This window comes from Aspergillus alliaceus (assembly GCF_009176365.1).
Source record: "Aspergillus alliaceus strain CBS 536.65 unplaced genomic scaffold BDW43scaffold_4, whole genome shotgun sequence".
NCBI classification, from domain to species: domain Eukaryota; kingdom Fungi; phylum Ascomycota; class Eurotiomycetes; order Eurotiales; family Aspergillaceae; genus Aspergillus; species Aspergillus alliaceus.
In genome coordinates, this window is record NW_022474687.1 from 434,459 (window position 1) to 456,807 (window position 22,349).

The window sequence follows — 22,349 nt, forward strand, 5'->3', positions numbered from 1 at the left end:
CAGTACTGCATGAGCGTTGGAACCACCGATTCCTTCTCCCAGATGGACTACTTAGCTTTTATGAAATTCAGGGAGCCCGTGGTGTATAACCGTTTACATACCAAAGCAATCTACGCTCACGCGCTCGGCACGATCTACCGGCCAGTCTGTCGGCACAGTAGGGGCATGTAGCCTTCCCTCTTTCCATGGGATCTTCGGATTTGGCATAGATAAGTGAGCATTTGGGGAACCATCTGACGCTCCAGAGCCAAAGCTGCTTTTATAATGCTGGTTATGCCTGAGGCGCCTTCACTGTGGCCAACATTGGGTTTCACCTTCCAGTCCATGTCAGTTCATATTTGGATAGACAACTTACAGCTCCTACCAGAATACCTTTTACCTGAAATAGGTTGGCCACGACAGAAGTTTCTGATGTATCTCCAACGCTGGTGCCCGTCCCGAGGCATTCAAAAAATGCAGTCTCAGACAAATCATGGATAAGGGCCTTTTTTTATGCGCATTGGATCAACTCCATCTGAGAGCTTGACTCTGGTGGTGATACTAGGAGTTCTTTCATCGCAATTAGTAGCGGTAGATCTGATGACTGCACGAATAGGATCGTTATCTTTGACGGCCTGGCTCAATGGCTTAATATATCGCATTAATAGCTTCACCTCGTCCATAGCCATCAAACCCCTCGTCAAACGACTTGCATATACCACTAGGTGATAGCAACATGTTATCGGACACAGTTGTCGTCATTGTTGGTGACAAAATCAAGCTACTGCCAGTGAAAATGGCGCCACTGCACTCCCCAGCCTGGATGGCCTGGCATGCCTCATGCAATCCAACAAGAGATGACGAACAAACGGTTTGAAGTGTCATATTGATTTCAGGTAGCCATTAGATCTTTTGAGCTAGATTGATGCTGCCTTACCCCAGAGGGCTCAAAAAGGATTTCTCACCTAGGGCCTCGAAAGTCGAATTCGTAGGATATGCGATTTGAAAGGACGAACAGACCTGTGCCGACAGCGTGAAATCGATCAATATTTTGCGAGTCTTTCAGGGAGCTTTCAAGCCAATCCTCTCCGAATACTCCAACGTAGCACCCTATATTCTTTCCCCACCAATTTGTTTCACCTGCACTTTCCAAACATTCCCAAATAACTTCAAGCAGCATCCTTTGCTGAGGATCCATCCCGTTCCGCCTCATAGGTTGATATAGAAAAGAATTCGGCGTCAAACAAAGTTGGATCTTCCCTTGAGAAAATATCCATGTCTCGTTTTGACAGATGCGGCTTGGAAGTACTGTAAAATCCGTCAATATTGTAACGACTTTTGGGAACCTCGCATAAACCATCTTTTTTCTGAATCATCATGTCCCAGAAGGTGTCGGGAGAGTGAACACCTCCTGGGAGACGCATACCCATGCCCACAATGGCAACGGGCACATTCTTATTTTCCCATTGCTGGTGCAAGCGCTGGCTGCACATAGCGAGTAGGCTTCCGGGCAAAGCTGAATGTTTCCTCGGCGATGTAAATTATCGAACTTATCTTTTGCAGCTTGTACAACTGTAGGCATGATTTTGGTTAGGTTCTGGGTCCAGTCTCTTGGTCCGTGAAGACAGGCCGTTAAAAAAACGGATCAAGAACTTCTAGGAAAAGGCGATATCCTATGAGCCGATGAAACAAAATAGCCACAAAAAGTTCTTGCGAATGCCGCTGGGTTCAGGCCAACGTTATATACCACACGGATATTTTTGCTTTTGAACTTCAACCCCTCCTCCCGTCAAATGCCTCGGCCCCTTCTACATGTTCTCCGATGGTGACGGGATGGGTCTTTAACCCTATAAACCCCTCTGGTATCCATAGATCCTCTTCAGGCATCCCGCTGTGCTATCTGATAGATTGGTGTGAGTGTCAATGAATCTGGCAATAAACTTAGCGTAATCTTCTTAGCTTTGTATATGATCCTGTCAACCAAAGATTACCGTAAAATATCATGTCTTGGGATACCTCAAGTGTCCGGGCCATTTTGGTGGTCGAGCCGTATATTTTGGTCGATAGATCCTTGTATGTTGTAGCGTAAGTATGGTAGCACACGTTTTTGATCCGGACCTAATCAGCTTTTACTCCTCATACTAATGGATCGCATTATAAAGGCAGCGCAGAGCTAAATAATTGAACTTTAAAGATCGCATAAACGTAGATCACTACCATTACATCAAAACAATGCCTATTTGATCGTCCAAGCATATACTGCCTGGCAAAACTATGCGAATCCAATTCAATACTTCTATAATGTAATTAAGCTTATACGCGTGGTCACCGTATACATTTCATAAGACCATATGCCTATATCTGAAGGGGTAAGGATTGGGCTATACTCAATACTTTATGCCCCATGACAACAATAAACCCCCCTTTCTCTAATCCCTAGATACCTGCAAGAATCAAGAATGAGAGGCTTGCGAAGATCAAAGACTAATAGTTACGCAACTAGGGTTGTAATTTATTATCCCCCCGAGAATACTGTGGCCGTATGTACTAGGAAGGCCGCGGATTATAGTACCTCAGAGATGCTCGATGCTCCTAGGCCTATTCTGGAGGTATTAGTTCGCAACCATTTTTGGAGATACACAGCCCAGATATATATTCGGAAAGATAAGACTCGCGGTGGTCCACTTTCGTCTTCTATCCAGCTGTGGCTATAATAGTATAGCCGGGTACATGTTTTATGAAATGCTAGGCGGGGGTAAATAGACGAGTAACTCTATTCAACGCCTACAGCATCGCTTGAAAGGCTCGGAGATGAGATAGCCAAAAAATAGGACGCCATTGGGGAGGCAGGAGGTGGGGAATGGGTTGAGCGATTTTCGGGGGATTTATGAGTATCAGTTGACTGAAGTGGGGGTGTGGGATGTGATAGGTATATATGTATGTATGTACTCCGTATGAATTAGGGTGTGGCTAGTTAGGGTGGAGTTCCGGTTGCATACATTGGACAGATCTCATGTAAGTATCACGCATACTTTCTATAGTGGGTCTCATGGCTTGAGGCTGGGTTTCAACGAGTATTTGAACAGATGGCGCCATGGCCCTGATCTGTAACCCATCAAGAGCCACCGATGCAGTTGTAGAATGAATCCAGAAGAAAATGAAGGAAGAAAGATTAAAAAACAAGGATGGGGAATTTAACACAAGGAAAAGAAGAAGGAAAGAAAAAAAATTGGATGGACATGAAAAGAAGAATCCTGGACGCGTCCCAATGCTGGAAGAAAATCAACGAGGATAAGAAAAGGAAAGCAAGGTAAAAATCCTCCCACTGTAGCCACTTCTCACACACCAAGGGAAAAGAAGTCATCAACATCACTTCGTCCCGTTTTTACGTAATCGTTACTTCCACTTCATCGTGATTCTATACGTTCTTGTATAGCAACAGCGGTTCACCGACATTCTCGATCTCGGGAATGGTGCATTTCAGGTCGAAAGCCTTTGCTAGGACTATCTTGAAGATCTAGAGTCCAATTAGAACGAGACGGGGAACGGGGTCGGCACTAGTAATCTGGGTTCGCACCTTTTGTACATTTATACTATGGCTAGTGCTGCTGAAGATCAAGCTGGCCTTCATGGCCTTGGCAAACCGCTTGGCCTAAGCTAGAATTAGCGCATTCGATGCTTTGGATCCTTCACGTTGGCATACCTGGATCGAGATCTCTTCCTGGTCCTCTCGGGGGAAATTGACAAAGTGATCATATTTAGTGCCAACCAGGAAAGGAATCGCCGTCTTGTTGAAGCCACGGCCCTGGCGATACCATTCTTTGATTGAATTCAACGTGCTCTTGCGAGTGAGATCGAACATGAACAGGATCGCTACGGCATCGTTGCAGACCAGAGGAAGCATATTGACGAATTCACGCTGACCTCCCAAATCCCAGATGGAAAAAGTAATCTCCGTGTTCCGGATAGAGATGGTTTTTTCCATAAAATTTACACCTGCACCGGATCAGCACTGCACCACAAAACAAACACCTCGATATGATCACATACCTAGAGTTTGAATGTAGTCTTCGTCCCAGCTGCCCTCCACATATTTAACCATCAAACTCGTCTTTCCAATCTGTGCATCCCCGACCATTCCAACCTTGATCACCACGCTGTTCTTCGTTTGTTGCTGCGATGACTGTTTCTGGTTGGCATCTTGGCTCGCCTGGGAGACTCCGGGCGCACTGGACAATTCGGAGCTCGGCCGAGACGTTGAAGGAGGAAACTGAGGTTGGGCTAACGGGGAGAGGTTCGGCCGTGAATCATCGTGAGACTGGTAATCGCGAGTTGGGGTGTTATATTCGACGACGGAGTGGGAGGAATAATGGGCGCGCGAATCGCTGCTGTAACCGTCCTTATAAGCCGGAGCGGGGGTAGCATCCTCTGGTACATGGGGATCCTGCTCGTTCGGATCCACCCTATGAGATGTGCTGGCGTCTAACAAATGTGACGGATCCATATCGATTAGATGTGTTTCAACTGGGAGGGTTGTTGGACAAAGCTTTCCACAGCCCCTGTGGGAGTGCCTGAGGGTCAACACAGCCGCAGCTCCAGAAAGAGCGTCAACAGCCCGATCGCCGCTAGGCCGCGATAGGTTTAGCGCGGTTGCGCGCCGTGCTTCGTAGGGAAAAAAAAAAAAGTTCTTGAAACCCTAATCAGTCATTTTCCATCACTGCAAGCTCGTTCTGCCGCACGACTGGCTCGTCGACAGCTCCTACCTAATTTTCATAAAAAAAGGAAATTCTTACACCATGTCTAAGAGAGCCGCCGACGTTTCCGACGAGCAATCTGCCGCTCTCAAGGCCGGAGACCGCCCGATGGCCGACGCCCCTCCAGATGAGGTGGGGGAGTTCGAAGACGAGTTCGAGGACGAATTCGAGAGCGAAGATGAAATCCTTGAGGCGGGTGTGGATGGACGTCCCGATGCTGAGCGGGAAGAGGAAGAAAAGGGTAAGCATTTTATGTTTCTTGAATTTGCTAGCTCAGTGCTGATTGCGACCGTGACCGACAGAGGCGATGGAGGTGGACAAACAGACTTTTATTCCTGGAAGAACGAAACTCGCCCCCGGAGAGGTTCTCTCGCCAGATCCTTCTACGTATGATATGCTGCACACCCTCAGTACCCCGTGGCCCTGCCTCTCTTTCGACATTGTCCGCGACAACCTGGGCGATAACCGCAAAACCTATCCCGCGACCGTCTACGCCGTCACTGGTACACAAGCAGAGGGACGTCGTGCTAAGGAAAATGAGCTTATGGTCCTGAAGATGAGCGGCTTGAGCAAGATGGAAAAGGAAAATGATACAGACTCGGAAAGCGACTCGGACTCAGATGACGACATGGGAGAACCAATTCTCGAGCACAGGAGCATCCCTCTGGGATCGACAACCAACCGGATCCGTTCCCATCAAACCCCCTCGTCATCCGGGGATTATTCCAAGCCTCCCCAGACACTTACCGCTACCATGCTGGAGAACTCACAGGTGGTCATCCACGACGTTACGCCCCACCTTACCAGTTTCGACGTTCCCGGTACCGTCCTCCCTCCTTCCGCTTCGAAGCCTCTTTCGACCCTTCGCATGCACAAGTCGGAAGGCTATGCCTTGGATTGGTCTCCCCTCCAACCTCTCGGAAAATTGTTGACCGGTGACAACGATGGTTTGATCTACGTTACGACGCGCACTGAAGGAGGCGGTTGGGTTACCGATACACGGCCCTTCCTGGGGCACACCTCATCGGTAGAGGAATTGCAATGGTCCCCTAATGAGCGGAATGTCTTTGCATCCGCCAGCAGTGATGGTAGTGTGAAGGTTTGGGATGTCCGATCCAAGTCCCGTAAGCCCGCTGTGGATGTCAAGGTTTCGAACACAGACGTCAATGTCATGACATGGTCGAACCAGACCTTCCACCTTCTCGCTACAGGAGCTGACGATGGCCAGTGGGCCGTCTGGGATCTGAGGCACTGGAAGCCGAATGCCTCGGCGCCGTCCTCCCAGATCACGGCTTCGCCGGTTGCTGCTTTTGACTTCCATAAGGAACCTGTCACCAGTATTGAATGGCATCCTACGGATGACAGTGTGGTGGCTGTTGGTTCGGCCGATAACACTGTGACTCTGTGGGATCTGGCTGTTGAACTCGATGATGAAGAGAGCCGGGAAGCTGGCATGACTGACATTCCGCCCCAATTGCTGTTCGTGCATTACATGGAATCGGTCAAGGAGGTGCACTGGCAGGCCCAGATGCCGGGTACCATCATGGCCACCGGCGGTGCTGGATTTGGGTATGATTATCCTTTTGCTACAATGATGAAGAGCGTTCGAATGCTAACTAAGCTTCACAGTGTGTTCAAGACTATCAGTGTTTAGAACAAGAAGAAAAAAAGCCTGATTCCGCAATATACATACTACGACCTCCCCATACGTTTATACCATTTGTTTGATGGAAGTTGATTTAAAGTTCTCTGGAAATAGAAGTTGATGAATATGATGACACTGTGCTATTATGCCACACCAAAGGACACAATTCCTGGGCAATCTAAACGACTAGTATGGCCGGTGATTGGACACAACGACCAGTGATCAGCGTGTCGGCATTTGACAGTCAAATGCCGTCGGTGTACGCCAGCAGGTGACCGGGCCGAATCTGGAGTAGACCACCCTAACGTGACCAATACTCAATACTTATAAAAAAAGAACGGTTGCAAAAATTGGCCACATATCCTTGCCCCCTTATCATTAAGGATAAAAATGTATATATACTCTACATAGCACGTGTAAGACCAGAGCGACCAATTACTGGGTCGGGAAAGATATCAATCTCCATGGGAGTCCGTGGGGGTCCATAGTATGGAGCATCCAATCAGACACACGCTGAAAAAGAACTTCCCCATGTTAAAATGCGGGGAAAGCTTTGTCCTCAATTTGGGTGTTAAAGGTCGTCCCCAACAGACTGAAACCTTCTATTTACTGTTAAGTCCTCCGAACACATCTCTTTATTTCTTCACTGATCAATCCTGCAGTGGCCTGATCTGCTGGGTTGATCACTTCGAGTAAAAGAGTCCGCCCATGCTTGTGCTCCGTTCCGATCACTTCCCCGCAGCGTTCATCGCTCATTACTTGCCCCGGAAACTGCCATGAGGATCGGAAGGGGATGTGAGCGCTGTCGCCTTCGTCACATTCGGTGTACCACTCGGACTGGAGCCTCCGCCTGTAACGCTTGCACCCGCTTAGGCCGTACCTGTCGTCTCGATCCTCCCTTTCGTTTCAAGTCTGTTCGTCATGTCTATCAGAAGAGCCAAGGTGCTGCCTCGAAGTTTGAACTGGAGTGGGATTCAAGGCAGACATGGGTGAACGTTCCTCGGTCTTGTATGTCTTTTGTTTATGCCCTGTGGTTCTTCGCCACCGGGGTCGTCAATCTGGTTTTCAAACCATACCTAACGCTAGCCAGTGACCTTCGTTCAGGAATCGGCGGAAGAGTCCACGGACGGAAGTACAAGCGATGCTGCACCAGATCCTCAGGGCGATCACCCGTTTCCGCCGGACGGCCTTCATCCATCTATATCTAATCACTTCTCAGCTCACGTACCTTACTCCGGGCCTCTGAATCCACTCGAGGAGGTCCCTACTATTCCACAGGCGGAAGCCTCCATCGCCACTCCCTCGGTGCTCGATGAACAATTTTCGGTCAAAGCCACAGCAATCTCTCCCAGCGCGATCAATGACAGAGCCTCTCCATTAGCATCCACCAGTACGTGGGCCTCACCAGTGACCCCATCGACACCGCGGTCGACCTCCTCATCGACGATGACGTCTCGGGAAGCATTCCTGTTGCGCTCATACATCAACAAAATATCACCTTGGGTACGAAACAAAAAACATGGTCCTGCAGACGTATCTTGGTATCGGAGATTCTGATGAACATTATAGTTAGACATCTGTGACTCAGGGTCGAATTTCAGTACGGAAGTACCACGCAGAGCGCTCCATGTGCCAATAGTTCTAAAAGCGGTGCTAGCCCTATCTGCCCGACACGACGCGATCATGTCCGGGGCGAACGATTGGGAAGCCTCCGAATACCACAGCCAATGTGTCGAGCTGCTCATAGCTGCTCTCGCACGGCCGGAGGACACATACGATGACAACCTGCTCGTATCTGTAGTGATCCTGCGGATCTACGAGGAACTCGAGAGTGCGACCGATGAAAAGTGCCATTTCCTCGGTTCCAACCGGCTCCTGAACACCATGTCTAGATCTGCATCGTCTGGCGGGCTGACGGAGGCCGCTAGCTGGCAGTTCCTACGGCAGGCCATCTACGCCTCCATCGTCCAGAATCAGCCGATGCAGCTTGATTTGAGGAATTATGAACAGTCCTCGGTTTTCAAGCGGAGCGACGATGCAGCCTACGCTAACGTTATCATCTATTACTGTGCTCGGATTCTGCAGCGCTGCTCGGACGGCCATGTGGAAGCCGTGGATGAGGAGGATTGGCATGATCTGTGTAGGACTGTGGAGCACTGGTATCGCGACAGGCCCGTCAGCTGGCAGCCGTTGCAGTATAAGGATGCCAATGTTGCAGAGAATCAGCCGTTTCCTGAATTGTGGGTAATTTCGCCTCCGGCCGGTATGTCCCTGGGTCTTATAGATGGGTGGAATATACATTGACTAGCATATGTAGTGGTTGGACTACAGTACTATCACACCTGCCAGATTCTCCTGGCGACATCGGACCGCCATTGGGGGGTAGTGAGCAACTACGAGCGTGCTCGTCTCCGACGGATCGAAGAGGTTAGTGCTTTCGGAGGTTATATTGATGGTAGTTTCATATACTCACGATATGCAGAGAGCGATTGCGTCACACGTGGTGCAAGTGATTGGGCTATCCATGTCGAATGAAACGGTTGAAAATGCATATTTCATGGCGTGCCACTTACTCTATCGATGTGAGTCCTCTTATCGGAATGTCGCAGCCAATGCTAACCTGTCTTCGACCAAGATGGACATTGCCTGCGCCATCCTGCCGAGAAGCGGGGATCGCTCCAATTCCTGAGACAGGTGGAAGGCTCCGTGGGCTGGCGCACGGGATGGATTATCCGCGAATTAGAAGAGCAGTGGAGCGAGTTGCAAGGATTGGATTCGTGAGACTGACGAATCGAAGCTGTACAGTACTGTTTCCTTTCTTTTCATTTTCTTCCTCTATTTGTCGTTGTCATGATGATATGATTTGTCTCAATGCCTAATCGCTGAGCGGGGTGGGTCTTGGCGCATATGATTATGATAGAAAGCCCTAGAGATATATAAATAGATTTCGATTTCAATTCTGTGGAGAATGTTTTTGCCTGGCCGTGTTTTTCCTTCATCCCCAGGCATCCATATTTATATCCATGGAATCCCAGATGAAGATCGCCAATCAACAACACAAACACCAACCTTGTTTAAACACAATCAGACAACACTGCTGCCTATATAGTATGTACAATACTAACACAAGGCTCTAACAACCTCGCCAATAACCCTCCCGATAAAAATAGCCAGCATCCAGAGTCAAGTCAAGTCAAAAGTTGACTCTGTACTCCGTCCCTACTTACCTGCCCATCCAACAACCAATACCTGCTACATACTCCGTACAGGCCCACAGAGAGGAAATAATCTGCACAAAGAAGCACCAATCCCATCCCATGTCCTAGTAGCCAAGCCAAGCCCACACTAAGGTCCGAGCCCAGCAATAAATAACCAAAAAAGGGTCCTGTCAGTGGAGATCTCCGTGGCTGTGTCCGTGGTTTTGTTTCTCACCTCCCTCTCTTTTTTTTTTTTTTTTTTTGTCTAGCTTGTTTTTTGTTCAATTGCCCTATTTCTTGGCATGGCACTTAGCCCGGATTAAAGGGGTCTTGAGTCTTTGTTTTCAGTGGAAGGTCAATGCCTGATGGGGTTTTCTCGGGGGGAGTCGCAGGTAGACTGAGCAGGAGGGTTTGAGAAATGTATCATGATACTATACTAAGAACTAAATCCTAATTGGACCGAGGGATGTAATTGACTATGATTGTGACGTTCTTGGTCGGAAGGAGACTGGATTCCCATTTTCCGCTGTAGACCGAGTCTACTACTAGTACATACTAGCTAGTAGCTGGTAGGGTACGGAGACGGAGTAAGGTGAGGTGAGGTGATATCCGCCTGCACGGAGGACTCCGGTCTACTACCTACGTCAAGTACTACTTTAGCTACCTAGGGCGAGTCGAGTTCAGTTCCCCTGCTCCGCTCAGCCACTTATTCGTTTAAGTTATGTAGAAATTAGTCCTATGCATTACGGTAAGTATTTAGCGTAGCATAGTGTAGCGTAGCATTACAGGATTGGATTGGGCGAGTTCCATTTCCCATTATTCATTTTTTTTTATCTTATTCTATTTAATACAAGTTCGTTGTTTTTATTCATGCGGATATCCGTTGTTGTTTCTCCGTTGCTTTTGATCTTGATTCTGAATTTGATTTTATTTTGGTCGCTACGTGGATTTATTTATTTTTTTTTTCCCTCGCATTGATTTATTTACTTACAGTACATCCAAAAATTGAATGAACCGCGCGGATCCATGAACTCTCACAATCTACGAGCAATTTCCTCGCTCCTCCAGGCCGGGAACAATCTCTTAACTGGATCGTCGTCGTCATCATGTTCGTATACCCTTTCCCCTTTCCCCTTTCCCTTTTATATTAATCCCTATCGGGATTGTAATCCATTAGGGTAAAGCTAACCCGCCAGGCTCCGGTGACATAAAAATAACCTCCCAAACCGATGCCGACGCCTTCAAGGATTGCGAAACCATCAACGGCCCTGTAACCATCACCTCCGCCGCCAGCGGAACCATCAGTCTATCCAAAGTTGAGGAAATCAAGGGCCCGTTGACGATCGAGGGGACGTCGAGTCTGAATGGGTTCGCCGCGAGCAATTTGGAGAGTGTTTCGTCGCCGATCACGATCAAGGATAATGGAGGGCTGAATAGTGTTTCGTTGGGGAATTTGCAGAGTACCGGAGGTGGGATTAGCATTGAAGGGAATGAGGGGTTGAGGGAGGTGAGGTTAGATGAGTTGGAGAAGGTGAATGGGAATTTGGTTTTGAAGGGCGAGTTTGATCGGTTCGTTTCCTTTTCCTCTTCCTCTCTTTTTTTTTTTTTTTTTTAATTGTTTTCGAGAGAAAATGGGGTGAGTTGATGTACTGATTGTGGGCGTTGGTACTAGAATATCGATGGGGAACTTGGAGAATGTGTATGGCGAGACGCAGATTCAGAGTTCCGGGTCATTTTCCTGCTCGAGTCTAAACAAGCTGAAGGACGATAAGCATGCGTTTACGGGCACGTTCTCTTGTTCAGAGAAGGGGTCGTCGGGCCTTAGCTCCGGGGCGAAGGCGGGCATCGCTATTGGGGTTATTCTTGGGGTTATCATTGTTGGTGTTCTCGTTTGGTTGTGTATGCGACGGCAACGGAAGCTGAGACGGAAGGCTGCCCTCGCTGGCGTCACTGCAGTTGGCGCCGCGGGGCCAGCGGGGAGAGACGTGGAGAGAGGTGATGAGAAGAAAGGTCCTAGCGCCGTCTCGAATAGTTCCCCGTCAAGTCAACCCCCGAGCCCGCCTGCTGATACTGAGGCGGCTGTGAGCGCTATACCGAGGAAGCCGCTTTCACCGGCGCCGCAGACGGTCCCCACGGCGTTGTTGCCTGGCGATCGGTCTTCGAGAATTCTGAGCAATCCGGATGACCCGTCGTTGTTCTTGAGGGCGATGCCGAGGCGGAGGCCGTCTGAGTCGGAGGTTCCTATGCTAGACAGTGAGAACGTGCATGAGGCGCCGCCGGCTGAAGTCGGGAGGAGACAAGAGGGGTTGTTCGAATTGGATGCTGGGCCGGTTAGTGGCAAGCATCAACAGGCCATGCATCATGGATAATGGATTAATTTGCTTTGTTTTATGATGATAACGATGATACCTTTTGTTCCAAGTGAATGCTTGATTAGTAGTCCTGACTTTGAGAGCGGTGTTGAATCTCAGTAAAAAGACGGATTAAATATATGATAACCTTAAAAAGTCTGGTCCAATTCCGTCTTTTAAATTGAGTCTCACTTAAGAGCCATGTGAATTTTCGTCGGAAAAAAACATCAATTAGGTGCAATTTGCATGCTAAACTCGTCGTAACCAGTGTATATCCATGGTACTATACATCAACATTAACAATCATTCCACTCAGATCGATTTTCCCTTAGACCCCGGGGCTCGCACTGCCTGCAGCGTTTCACCCGATGGTAACGGACCGCACCATCCATATGTGTCGCAGCGGCACTGTTCGTAACGCGGACAACTACTACTGTTAGCATCTACATCAATCCACACCATGAAACGTCAAGGACAGAAACTTACTATATCACGTCCATGCCAAAGATGATATGCCACACCTTCTCAAACACCCACCCAACACCGAAACTATCCGTTAACTCTGTCTCCCCCGCCCACTTCAACATGCGCTCATAATCCTGTCGCGGACGCTCCAGGATCCGCTCACGGCTCACGGCGAACTGCCCGCAGCAGACATTGCCGATGTGCTGGGGGACCTTCTCCGAGCCGACGTTGAACAAGGTCTCATAGACCTGCGGGAAGAACGCGCGGATGTCGTCCTTTTCGATATCGATCTGCGTCGGTTCCCACGGGTTGACGCTCGTGGGGCAACCCGGGTTATGCTCGCAGCGGAGATTAACGTATCCCTGGGCGTCGACGGCTTCGAGCCGGAGATGAGGTAGGGCGGAGCTGGTACGTGGGCCGAAAAGGTCGTTGTGCCACTGGTCGACGCCGGAGTGGATAAAGATCGAGTACTTCGGGAGCTGGTCGTAGTAATCTACGATGTAGGATAGATAGGCGGTAGACTCGCGACCGCGGGTTGTGTGAGGGATGAGGAGGTAAGGGGCGGGAATGGAGTCTGTGGTGTAGATAAAAGGGATTGTCCCACTGCGGACATTTTAAGGTTAAATTAATTTATTGCCCGTGTCTTAGAAATGCTGGACAAAGGAATCACGTACTGATCTCGGCAATAGCTGAGAAGCCAATCTAGATTCTCCGTCTGCGTGGCGGCCAACACTAGTCCTATCTCGCTCGCATTGGTGTAGGTGTTCGTGATTTCGGATAATTGACGAAAGACTTGGTTGTTCACGGGCTCGGGGCCTGATACTTATTCATTAGCCACGATCTCACTGGGAATGTAGCATACCTCCGGTCTATACGGGAGCATCGTTATACCCAGGATCGAGATCTACATACCAGGTTGCATGTCCAATGGCTGTCCCATGTATAGGAACAGCGTCACCAACGTGGTGAAGACTAGCGCTAAACATCCTAAGCAGACTGTTCGGGGCGCAGGCCAGCGAAATAACCGTCTCTTTGACATCATGGGGGGTTGAGCGCTCTCACGGGGTGAGAGGCCGGAGCAAGGGAGAGGGTAGGTAGGGAGGGCGAGGGGAGAAAGAGGCGTGTGAAGAGTGAACGGTGCATTAAACTAGGTATTATCGGCCATTTTGTTGGAGTGGGATCGATGGAACGGAGCCTCAACCCCAAAGCAAAAGCCAGTTCTGCCTTACGGGTCGGACTAAGACTAGAGGAACAGGAAAAAAGAAAAGAGTAAAAAAAAAAAAAAAAAAAAGTCAAATTAATTGGGGCCATACTAAGTGGATGACCTCACGTAGGGGGCGAATCGCAACACACGGTTACATTCACTAACCAATCGTCAAGGGCTCGGCCCCTAGTGGAGACTTCATCTCATTGGTATGTGGCACGAGCCATTTTCTTCATTAGGGATTAGGGGCATCAACCTGGGGTGGAACCAATGGGGATATCCTTGATGTTGGATGACTGAGAGACCTGCTTTTTTCCTTTTGACAGGTTATTTCCGCTGAAGACGAAGCTGGTGTGGCGCTTTAGTTCTATTGGGAATCAGCAAACTTGCAGAAAGGACCGAATATGATCGGCGACAATTGACGTGTCCGGAGCCAAGATTAACATGGACGGGAGAGGAAAAAAAAATCGATCAGTCATGGCTGAGACAGAGTTCAGTATGCAAGTCATGTTACCCGCTATTGAAGTATGTACTAACTATCTAGAACTAATGTGTACATTATATAATCCCGTTGCTGTGCTTTTTTTATATATTTTATATTTTGTTTTAATATAGGAAAATGGCTACATTCCAGGGACGACACCGTCTTCTAGATTTAAGTGACTTCTTTCCCCCTGCAGTTGGTGAGGTTTAGTATTCCACAACACTATAGGGTGTCGGAGTAATTCCATATCTCGTGTCAGGGACCAGCAGCTCCACCGCATACTTCCAGAGACTCATCCATAGGTGCCTGAGAATTAGATCTGATCAGAGACCATCGAGATATGTCCACTTCTGAAATTTATACTTCAAATGTGATTGTATGGTCCGTGTTACGACTTGTCGGTGGTTTCCTGAAATTTTATTACTTTAATGTGTTTATCTTGAAATCCCATATATATATATATGTATGTATGTATATATGTATGCATGTATGACCGGTGTGTATAAATAGATTTTAGTATATCCCGTTAAAAGAGAATCTATGGCACATACTTCACACTGAGAGGGGTAATGAACCGTCTAGTAGATATAAAATACACAGTGCTTCTTTTTGGGACTCGTACTTTTCATACGGGGTTAGTCGAACTGAGCCGTTGTCCGACGTCGGAAACGGGATAAGGGTCAAGATTAAGTGCTTATGCTTAGCCTTGTCAAACCAGAACGGAAAGTTCCGTCTGAGACACAGCAACCAACCTATTGAAAGGTTTCTTTGTTTGAGACAAGAAGGTTCGTTACCGGCTCGATTCCGGTAGTTGCCGGGACCTCCGATTGGCGAGCAAAGGAACGCCTCATCTAGTAGGCCTAGAGTTCGTAATGATCAGCCCACGGGTGCTTGGGCGGTTAACAAAGAACGTTCGAATGCTGTTGAGATCCCGATGAACCCTTGTCCACATGTGGCTATCCAGGTCGACCTAGTACGTCGCTGGCCCGCCAGCGCACCCTTCCTAACGCCTTGGTTCCTTGCTATTATCGAGAGAAGGATGGACTTCGCACCTCATAGTATCCTCGATACAGGTCGCTGGCAAGGCAAGGAGGCGGGCAGGATGTGTTCCCACATATTTATATGGCCAAACCCTGAGACTTGATTTTCTGTCAGTAGCCATTAAGCCAATGCCCACAAGTGAAAACTGAATGATACAGCATTGACTTGGTCATGTCGCCAATCAATATGTCTTGGCCTATTCCAGCCGATAGTGACCATAACACTCAGCTTCCTGAAGTTGAAGTTGATGAGGAAGTGAGTGCGCTAGTCGAGCTCCTACAATTTTGGACCGGCGGGAATAATCCAATGATATAGGCTACAGACAATAGCTCTTCATATGGGCAGGAACTGTGAGACACACTGCGTGTATCTTTGTCAATAGGGAAAGTTAATGACTACTAAGGCATGTTCGACCTCTCTCTCCTCGTCTACACTGGAATATCAATATGGAAATGGCAGACGCTATCATGGCAATCGCGATGGCAGTAAGAACTTACTTTTGAGTATGGCGAAGTCGAGATATACTAACAGGTGGATAGAATACCTTGGGCGCAATGACGAAGTGGAAGCCGATCGACTTGACATGATACATGAAATGCTGCTGGTGATGATGGATAGTAAATTGTTTCTAGCGCCAGTCGAGTCTGCGCCAAGACGCGTCCTAGATCTCTGAGCGGGAGCAGGAACATGGGTCATGGATTTTTGATGAGGTCTTTGTATTAATACATATTCGGTGCTCATTCTAGCTTATCTAGCCGACGCCTTTCCATCAGCGGAGGTTCGCAGGACATTAAATCGGAGTAACTACTTATTTGCTGATGCTCGTCTCCCTAGGTTATCGGTTTGGATTTGAGTCCGATTCAACCGCAATTGTGAGCACACCACTTCCCTGTATGAAAATGGCTGATCCTAAGCTGTCGTAGTGCCTCTCCAAATACCAGGTACCTCGTCGGCGACTTCGAGGACGAGTGGCTCTATGAGGACCAATTTGACTCTATCCATGGTCGACATCTGGTTGGAGGTGTTGGGGGCTTTCATAGGTCCATGGCCCAGGCTTACAAGTTGAGCTTTCTGCCCTTACCTGATGCTGCCCCGTCACTAACTTGGGTAGACATAAAAAGCCTGGAGGACGGGCCGAGTTTCAGGACTGGGATGCCAATGCGTATTCAGAGGACGGTTCAACCAAGGACAACATCAGTCGAGTAATACTATTCGGTCATCTGTTCAGGTTTTATCAAGGCCGGATTCATCATTAGACTAGGGCGACGTCTGGCTGAATGGCTCCGCGCAGCAGGGTTTGAAGACACCCACGTGAAGAAGAAGTACCGCACTCTTTTAGAGGCTGGCCTAAGGAAAAATATTACGTAGGTGATTGTGGAACCATGTTCAGTTGTAGGTACATTGATCTACTCTCAGTGTCATGCCAGAAAACAATTGAGGTGTGGAATCTCCTGCAAGCAGAAACTGGGCTGGAGGCTAGCGCCATGGCGCTTTTCGCCAGGTGTGAGGGATGGTTGAAAGAGGAGGTGAGCGTTCTCGTGACCGGTGCGAGGAAGGGCGTCCGGGATCCAAAAATCCATACATTGGCCGACTTGTGAGTGATCATGCCTTTGGTGTTTTTGTACTGTACCTTGTTTGCTGAACTGATAGGACAGGCAGACAATACAATGGACCAAGCAGTAAACGCGGCAAAGAACGAGCATAACGGGTTCGGAGCGATGAGCTTTCTTCTTTCAATATGGTTGAATGGTGCCCTACCGGATTCAAGCTGGGTATTAATTGCCAGAAGCCGGTGCGCATGTGTTGTCGACGAGCCCAATTGAACCGCACTAATGGGTTCGGCAACCAGTTCACTAGCATGTTCCGTCGCAAGGCGTTCTTGCATTTGTACACCAGAGAGGGTATAAACGAGAGGGAGTTCACCGAAGCCGACTTACACTGGGTTGCCTCTCACCCATGTGAAAGAATCGCTTAGACCTTCGGAGTCTTTCTGGATGCTGGGCTGACCCCCTTGTTGCATTGTGATGAGGGGTAATGGAACCATTTTTCCTGAATCGACCAACCAGTGACCGGAGCCAATAAGTGCCAAGGTTTCGCAGACTTAAGGTATCATCGAATATAGAGCTTTTCTGGGGGGTCTGTCTGCGGGCGGCCGCCCAGATAAAACCAATATTTGGGGGGTGCGGTCGGGATTAGGCGAAATTTCCTGGGGTATGAGATATTACTACTTGTACTGTACGTAGTGGTAACTACTCACCTCTCCACTTCCGCCATTTCGTGTTCGAAGCTCACGAATCTCCATCCCACCTGCACCATGGCACCCGACTATGATTCTTTTGTCGGGGCCTACACCTTGCGTGCGAAGCCGGTGACCTGCCAAAAACCCAGGAAGCCCTCGCCAGAGGGCGACTAACTGCCGAGGATCTGGACGAGGGACTTGCTCTCGCTACCGAGGACGCGCATTCTGATCTCGTGGCCGCACTCTTCGACGCCGACGCTCACGTGTCGGACTGGACAGTGGCGGCTCTCCCTGGAAGGCTAGGGGTACAGCAGCATGAGAGTGTTGTTCGCCAGTATCTCGACCATGGTTTTGACGCCAACGGGAGCTACCGCAACGGCATTCCTATCCTAGTGTACGTGTCAACCTTGTTGGCTGAAGATCCGGGGAGCGTGACTGACTCTAAATGACAGGCAAATGAGCAATCCCGCCTGTGCTCGTGAATTAATCTCGCGAGGCCCTGACCCTAACCGTTCCGTCCCGAGAGGAGTGAACACCCCCCTCAACCGCGCAGCACCAGTGAAGAAGATACATCTCTGATTGAGCTGCTTCTCGCGCACGGGGCCAAGCTGGAACCGGATCTCCTCTTCAAGGCCGTGGCTCCGCGCGTGCCCCAAGGAGAGTTCATGACTAGATATATTCTAGCCAGAGGTCTCGATCCTAATACAACCTCTGTCAAATGGCGTGATCCTTTACACCGTGCTATCCACTCTGCCAGGCCGAATATTGTCAAATTATTACTCGATGCAGGCGCAGATCCTACAGGACAATCGGCTCATCCACAATACCGTGGCGGAAGCCCCTTACAAATAGCTAAAGACATACAATTGTCTGAGCTCCAGCAGGCTATCCTGACTCTCCTTCAGTGCCGAGGCGTAGACGTTGGTGGAGGTGGTGGTATTGAGGGAGCTGGGTGATACTTGGGGGACGGTGGTTTCGGCGGGGGAGATTTGGGGTTGAGTTGTGTCCGTCACTCTTCTTAAGATTTACGGGGTGAGGGTGTTAATTTCTCCGGAGGGGCAATGTTGAGGTTGGATTATGATGAAGGCGTGAAGAACGTGAATTAAGCCTATCTGAGATAAGGCTATCTACCCCAGAGCTAAGGACTGAGGCGGTGAGCACACTAGCCAATTAGGGAGGGCAACTCATGTCAGGTCTATCGCTGGATATATTGACGATGCTAGAATTACAGAGAATTATAATGTCTTATAGTGGTGGAGTGCAGGGCGGCTTGCTGAGATTTGAATACTGATTCTTAGTGTGGACATTACATATGCACAGTGAATGCGCATCAAGTTTACGGGTCACTGTAGGCTATCTCCCAGGGGTATATAGATAGTGCAAATAATAAACCCGGATAAAACGAAGCCCTCGATGTAAGGGATTTTTCAAAATGGTATCATGGTTCCACTCAAACCAAGATACCACTGGATATAACGGACAAAAAGTGTGTGCTGTATTGATCCGTTATACCTATGGTTCAATGGACTTAGTAGTCCTTTTCATTTTTCATAAGTACCACCCCGTGTAAGTAATAGAAGCAATACGTAAAGAAATTAATGGCTCACCCAGGTCTATGGCTCTCTCAGTTATATTGTCTACGGTCGGAAACCGAAGCCACAGACCGAGGCATAACCTATCTGAGTGGAGCCGCCAGCTCCCCTGTGGCCACCTATCACAAAGCCAGATAGCCGAACATTCCCGCCGACAGTTTTCCGACGGGCTCCTAAGCGACCCTAAAACCCATGGATCCCCCCGAAGATCGATTGGCTGTCAAGGAACATTTTTGCCACAGTGCCGTATTTCTCATGCGACCTGATCTAGACTATTGGTTTAGTCTTTGCGATGTAGCCATGGATGATGGTCATTCTACTACGTACTTCTCGTGTCTTTTCTCACAGCTATGAATATTACGTCCACTCTTGGGAAACGGTACTACATGGAAGAAACCCGTATGTTCTTGAATTACTGGAATGTTGGTAGTATTTCTACATGAATGCCAAGAATTAAGGATCTTACTGGATCAATTAGCGCGGACTGTTCGATTGGTCTGTATAAGTGAGCCAAGGCACAGCTTAATGTAACGACGGGAATACCGACCGGCCGGTGAATTAGAGGTAGTCCTTCGTAAACTGGAACCTCGGGCGTGCCGTGGCCAATGATCCTCGGGGAGGAGATATGTTCCGGCCCGTGGATCAGTAGATCGTGACTAATGGAAAGAACCGCATCCCGAGTTCCACCCCTGCCAGTCCTATATGTCCGTAACAGCTTTAAATCCTTGCGTCATGGCGAATTCTTCGTACTCCTGTAATGCTCAATGATACGATCCGACTTAGGATGTATAGCTTTGGAAAATCTATCTTTTGCAGAGTGAAATTCCTAGGTGACTAGTTCTAGTCTTTCCTGACATGAGCTATGCCGACTGACATCCAGCAGAACGACAAATTCACACTACATGACTCAGTTAGCAAGCCATTGCCCAATACAGAACTATGAGCCCAAGGAATGAGAACACTTCGCCGCCAAATACTGGGCGGTCGCCGTCCCACTCCTCGGGCGTAGAGGATGGAGGTTCTCGGTTCGCCTTCGTAACCGAGGGCACTCTGGCCGAAGCCCGCAGCCATGCGATGCGGGAACACTGGAGACAACGACAACGTCGCAAGCAGAAATTTGAGGATCGCCGATCCCAAAGGAAGATTTTGCCTCAAACGAGCGCAAGCCCCAGAGACAGTAAAACCAAATCAGACAGCGCTTCTGAATCAGTAGTCGAGTATCATAACACTGAAGATGTGTACCTGCTGCACCAGCGCAGTTCGACTCGTATTAAAACCAGGCAGGCCAACTATGGTAACGGGAATATCACGGGCGAGGGGCTTGGTGTGCCAACACAAGCCTTGACCGGACTCAACCACGCCCTAGCGTCTTCCAGGCTCGATCCCTTTGAGATGTTTCCGGTCCAGCTGACGAGTAAACAGCACAAGCTACTTCATCATTGTATGTTCAATTTCGAGAAGCTTCTGAGTTTTTGAAATAGCTAATCTAGTGCCAGGGCTTATTACCCACGCGACTATGATGTTTGAGGATGTCTCCATCCCGAGCTTTAACCCGATGAAGGATGTTTGGTTCCCGCTAGACCTCTCCAACGCTGCATCCTTCTATGGCATCATGGCCCACTCGGCTGCCCATCTAGCTCACCTGTATGCGGGTATGAACCCTGTAAGGGGAACAAAGTCTACCGATGCGTTGAGATATAAAGCTGAGGCAGTGCGCATACTCACCACTTGGATGACTGACCCCGAGAAATCGCTGAGTAACGATGCATTTGCTGCTGTTCTTCGGCTCCTGACCTTTGAGGTGCGTACCTTACATTTGCAAGCTATCCCCCCACCCCTTTTTCTATTCTTTCTCAGCCTTGGCCTTCATTCTAGGCGGCACATAGCTGACTTTTGTGCAGAGATATTGGGGGACAGAAGAGGAATGGATGGTGCACCGCACTGGACTTCAAAGAATGATTGAAGCACGAGGAGGTATTGACAAACTGCACGATAACTGGCGCCTAGAACTTGTTGTCTACCTGTAAGCTCCGATAAAGCCTCTACCGTGGTGACGTCATGGCTAATAACCAACTAGCGTGTCCTTAATGTCAAGACCATCGTGGTTCGAGTCATCCAATAACCTCTCAGAAATATCCGAACAGTCCTTCCAGAATGCAGCAATCGCAGCATCGGTCGACACACAAAAGGTCCGCTGTCTGTGGTTGATATCCTTTATCCAAGACATGCGAACCTTGATGGCGTTCTCATCTCGCTTGTATATAGACGGCCTTGCATCCTACCCAGCACTACATGACGCTGTCCTGCTCCTCCGCTCAAATTTCTATTTGGCAAACAAAATCCCCTCTAATCACACTAGCTTCCTGGCCTCCGACTACGACAGGTTAACCTGCTTATTCTCCATCTGCATCACAATGCAAGAATCGATGTCCCGTTCACCCGCATCAACAGTATCACCCGCGCCTGATATCTATAATGACATGGCATTGTTGGACGTCGCTCTATCAGCTTCACGAGAAGTATGGAACACTTCCGTCTATAGTCTGCGTGCATTTCTGCATCACCATTTCGTGGCGTATCACCCCGATGGAGTGGCGAAGATCGACTACGTGATGAAGATGACCGATGTTCTAGGCTATCTTAGTCTCGAGGCACGTAGGGGTGTCGAAAAATGTCTTCTGAATATGCTGTGCCGTGCACGGGACGGAAAGGAACCACTTTTGACTGATGATGGTTGGACTCCTGATTCGCTACTGTCATCTGTGCGCGGTCAATGATCGACTTTCTGGGTTATCTAGTTCAGCATTCTGTTCAATGATATATACTTCTTTTGCAGCTGTTCGACCGCTATATCATTACCGCTGCGAGATATGGCCCATCTGTAATTAAGAGAATGGAGATGATGAGCAATGTACACAATGTGAGAGTATAGGGAAGGAACCCCGAGAGAAGAAGACCGGTGACATCTGAAGATAGATGAGAATCAAGATGTAGTGGGTAGAAAGTTGTAGGAAGTAGTAGTTGTCGTTGTCTGCATCTCGGCACTATCCTACATCTCTGACCAGAGCGCAAACATCTCCTCTTCCGGGTTACGCAGCAGAGAGTCCAGCCCATGAGCTCTGGACAACCTCTGCTGTGCTGTGCTGGGTACAGAACTCACACAATCGCCCTCTCACCATAGGACGCTCTGGTCTCTGATGGCGACCAGTATAGCCTGCACCTCGAAGAACCTGCAAGTCAGAAGCTCTAGCCTCGTTAATTGGTGTTATTGTATAGTGTACCCGTCCTGGAGGAATGTGCTGCGTCTGCTCCAGGCGGATCCATAGTTGGCAGTCGGTGGCTGCAGGTTGGGAGGGTCTATTATGGAGGATTGTGTATCTGTATGCGCCACAGCATCT

At 48.8% G+C, this 22,349-nt stretch overlaps 10 protein-coding genes across 10 annotated transcripts; 6 read left to right on the forward strand and 4 right to left on the reverse strand.

The window, feature by feature from the left end:
* Nucleotides 1-134: 134 nt before the first annotated feature.
* Nucleotides 135-1,472, reverse strand: BDW43DRAFT_296987 (beta-ketoacyl [acyl carrier protein] synthase domain-containing protein; the record flags this gene model as incomplete). The annotated part of the gene is made up of 6 exons (XM_032044301.1): nt 135-314; nt 380-484; nt 528-604; nt 654-784; nt 945-1,187; nt 1,225-1,472. The coding sequence occupies 6 exons, from the start codon at nt 1,470-1,472 to the stop codon at nt 135-137; spliced, it is 984 nt and encodes a 327-aa protein (XP_031904859.1).
* A 1,198-nt stretch (nt 1,473-2,670) lies between these two features.
* BDW43DRAFT_262860 (Spg1/Tem1 GTP-binding protein) lies at nt 2,671-4,594 on the reverse strand. Its single transcript, XM_032040473.1, has 4 exons — nt 4,030-4,594; nt 3,683-3,975; nt 3,557-3,631; nt 2,671-3,496 (listed from the first exon to the last, which is right to left on the reverse strand). Exons 1-4 carry the CDS (start codon nt 4,481-4,483, stop codon nt 3,398-3,400), a joined length of 921 nt encoding a protein of 306 aa, XP_031904860.1. The 5' UTR covers nt 4,484-4,594; the 3' UTR covers nt 2,671-3,397.
* Nucleotides 4,595-4,696: 102 nt separating this feature from the next.
* On the forward strand, nt 4,697-6,771 carry BDW43DRAFT_151894 (ribosome biosynthesis protein RRB1). The gene is made up of 3 exons (XM_032038458.1): nt 4,697-4,974; nt 5,036-6,302; nt 6,363-6,771. The coding sequence occupies exons 1-3, from the start codon at nt 4,776-4,778 to the stop codon at nt 6,385-6,387; spliced, it is 1,491 nt and encodes a 496-aa protein (XP_031904861.1). The 5' UTR covers nt 4,697-4,775; the 3' UTR covers nt 6,388-6,771.
* Nucleotides 6,772-7,154: 383 nt separating this feature from the next.
* On the forward strand, nt 7,155-9,159 carry BDW43DRAFT_296989 (uncharacterized protein; the record flags this gene model as incomplete). The annotated part of the gene is made up of 6 exons (XM_032044302.1): nt 7,155-7,386; nt 7,469-7,881; nt 7,948-8,641; nt 8,696-8,821; nt 8,865-8,960; nt 9,014-9,159. 6 exons carry the CDS (start codon nt 7,155-7,157, stop codon nt 9,157-9,159), a joined length of 1,707 nt encoding a protein of 568 aa, XP_031904862.1.
* Nucleotides 9,160-10,601: 1,442 nt separating this feature from the next.
* On the forward strand, nt 10,602-11,944 carry BDW43DRAFT_306725 (putative GPI-anchored cell wall protein Pst1; the record flags this gene model as incomplete). Its single annotated transcript, XM_032046089.1, has 3 exons — nt 10,602-10,683; nt 10,772-11,144; nt 11,248-11,944. 3 exons carry the CDS (start codon nt 10,602-10,604, stop codon nt 11,942-11,944), a joined length of 1,152 nt encoding a protein of 383 aa, XP_031904863.1.
* Nucleotides 11,945-12,091: 147 nt separating this feature from the next.
* BDW43DRAFT_151971 (DUF3431 domain-containing protein) lies at nt 12,092-13,645 on the reverse strand. The gene is made up of 4 exons (XM_032038459.1): nt 13,304-13,645; nt 13,066-13,213; nt 12,413-12,994; nt 12,092-12,353 (listed from the first exon to the last, which is right to left on the reverse strand). The coding sequence occupies exons 1-4, from the start codon at nt 13,431-13,433 to the stop codon at nt 12,239-12,241; spliced, it is 975 nt and encodes a 324-aa protein (XP_031904864.1). The 5' UTR covers nt 13,434-13,645; the 3' UTR covers nt 12,092-12,238.
* A 1,722-nt stretch (nt 13,646-15,367) lies between these two features.
* On the forward strand, nt 15,368-16,457 carry BDW43DRAFT_151995 (uncharacterized protein). Its single transcript, XM_032038460.1, has 4 exons — nt 15,368-15,523; nt 15,955-15,992; nt 16,044-16,181; nt 16,232-16,457. Exons 1-4 carry the CDS (start codon nt 15,512-15,514, stop codon nt 16,374-16,376), a joined length of 333 nt encoding a protein of 110 aa, XP_031904865.1. The 5' UTR covers nt 15,368-15,511; the 3' UTR covers nt 16,377-16,457.
* Nucleotides 16,458-17,434: 977 nt separating this feature from the next.
* Nucleotides 17,435-18,315, forward strand: BDW43DRAFT_306729 (ankyrin repeat domain-containing protein; the record flags this gene model as incomplete). Its single annotated transcript, XM_032046090.1, has 4 exons — nt 17,435-17,488; nt 17,542-17,753; nt 17,812-17,870; nt 17,927-18,315. The coding sequence occupies 4 exons, from the start codon at nt 17,435-17,437 to the stop codon at nt 18,313-18,315; spliced, it is 714 nt and encodes a 237-aa protein (XP_031904866.1).
* Nucleotides 18,316-19,667: 1,352 nt separating this feature from the next.
* On the forward strand, nt 19,668-22,259 carry BDW43DRAFT_262897 (uncharacterized protein). Its single transcript, XM_032040474.1, has 5 exons — nt 19,668-19,781; nt 19,832-20,392; nt 20,448-20,752; nt 20,853-20,974; nt 21,029-22,259. The coding sequence occupies exons 2-5, from the start codon at nt 19,891-19,893 to the stop codon at nt 21,726-21,728; spliced, it is 1,629 nt and encodes a 542-aa protein (XP_031904867.1). The 5' UTR covers nt 19,668-19,781; nt 19,832-19,890; the 3' UTR covers nt 21,729-22,259.
* BDW43DRAFT_152040 (uncharacterized protein) lies at nt 21,764-22,259 on the reverse strand. The gene has a single exon (XM_032038461.1). It carries the CDS (start codon nt 22,063-22,065, stop codon nt 21,799-21,801), a length of 267 nt encoding a protein of 88 aa, XP_031904868.1. The 5' UTR covers nt 22,066-22,259; the 3' UTR covers nt 21,764-21,798.
* Nucleotides 22,260-22,349: the final 90 nt, after the last annotated feature.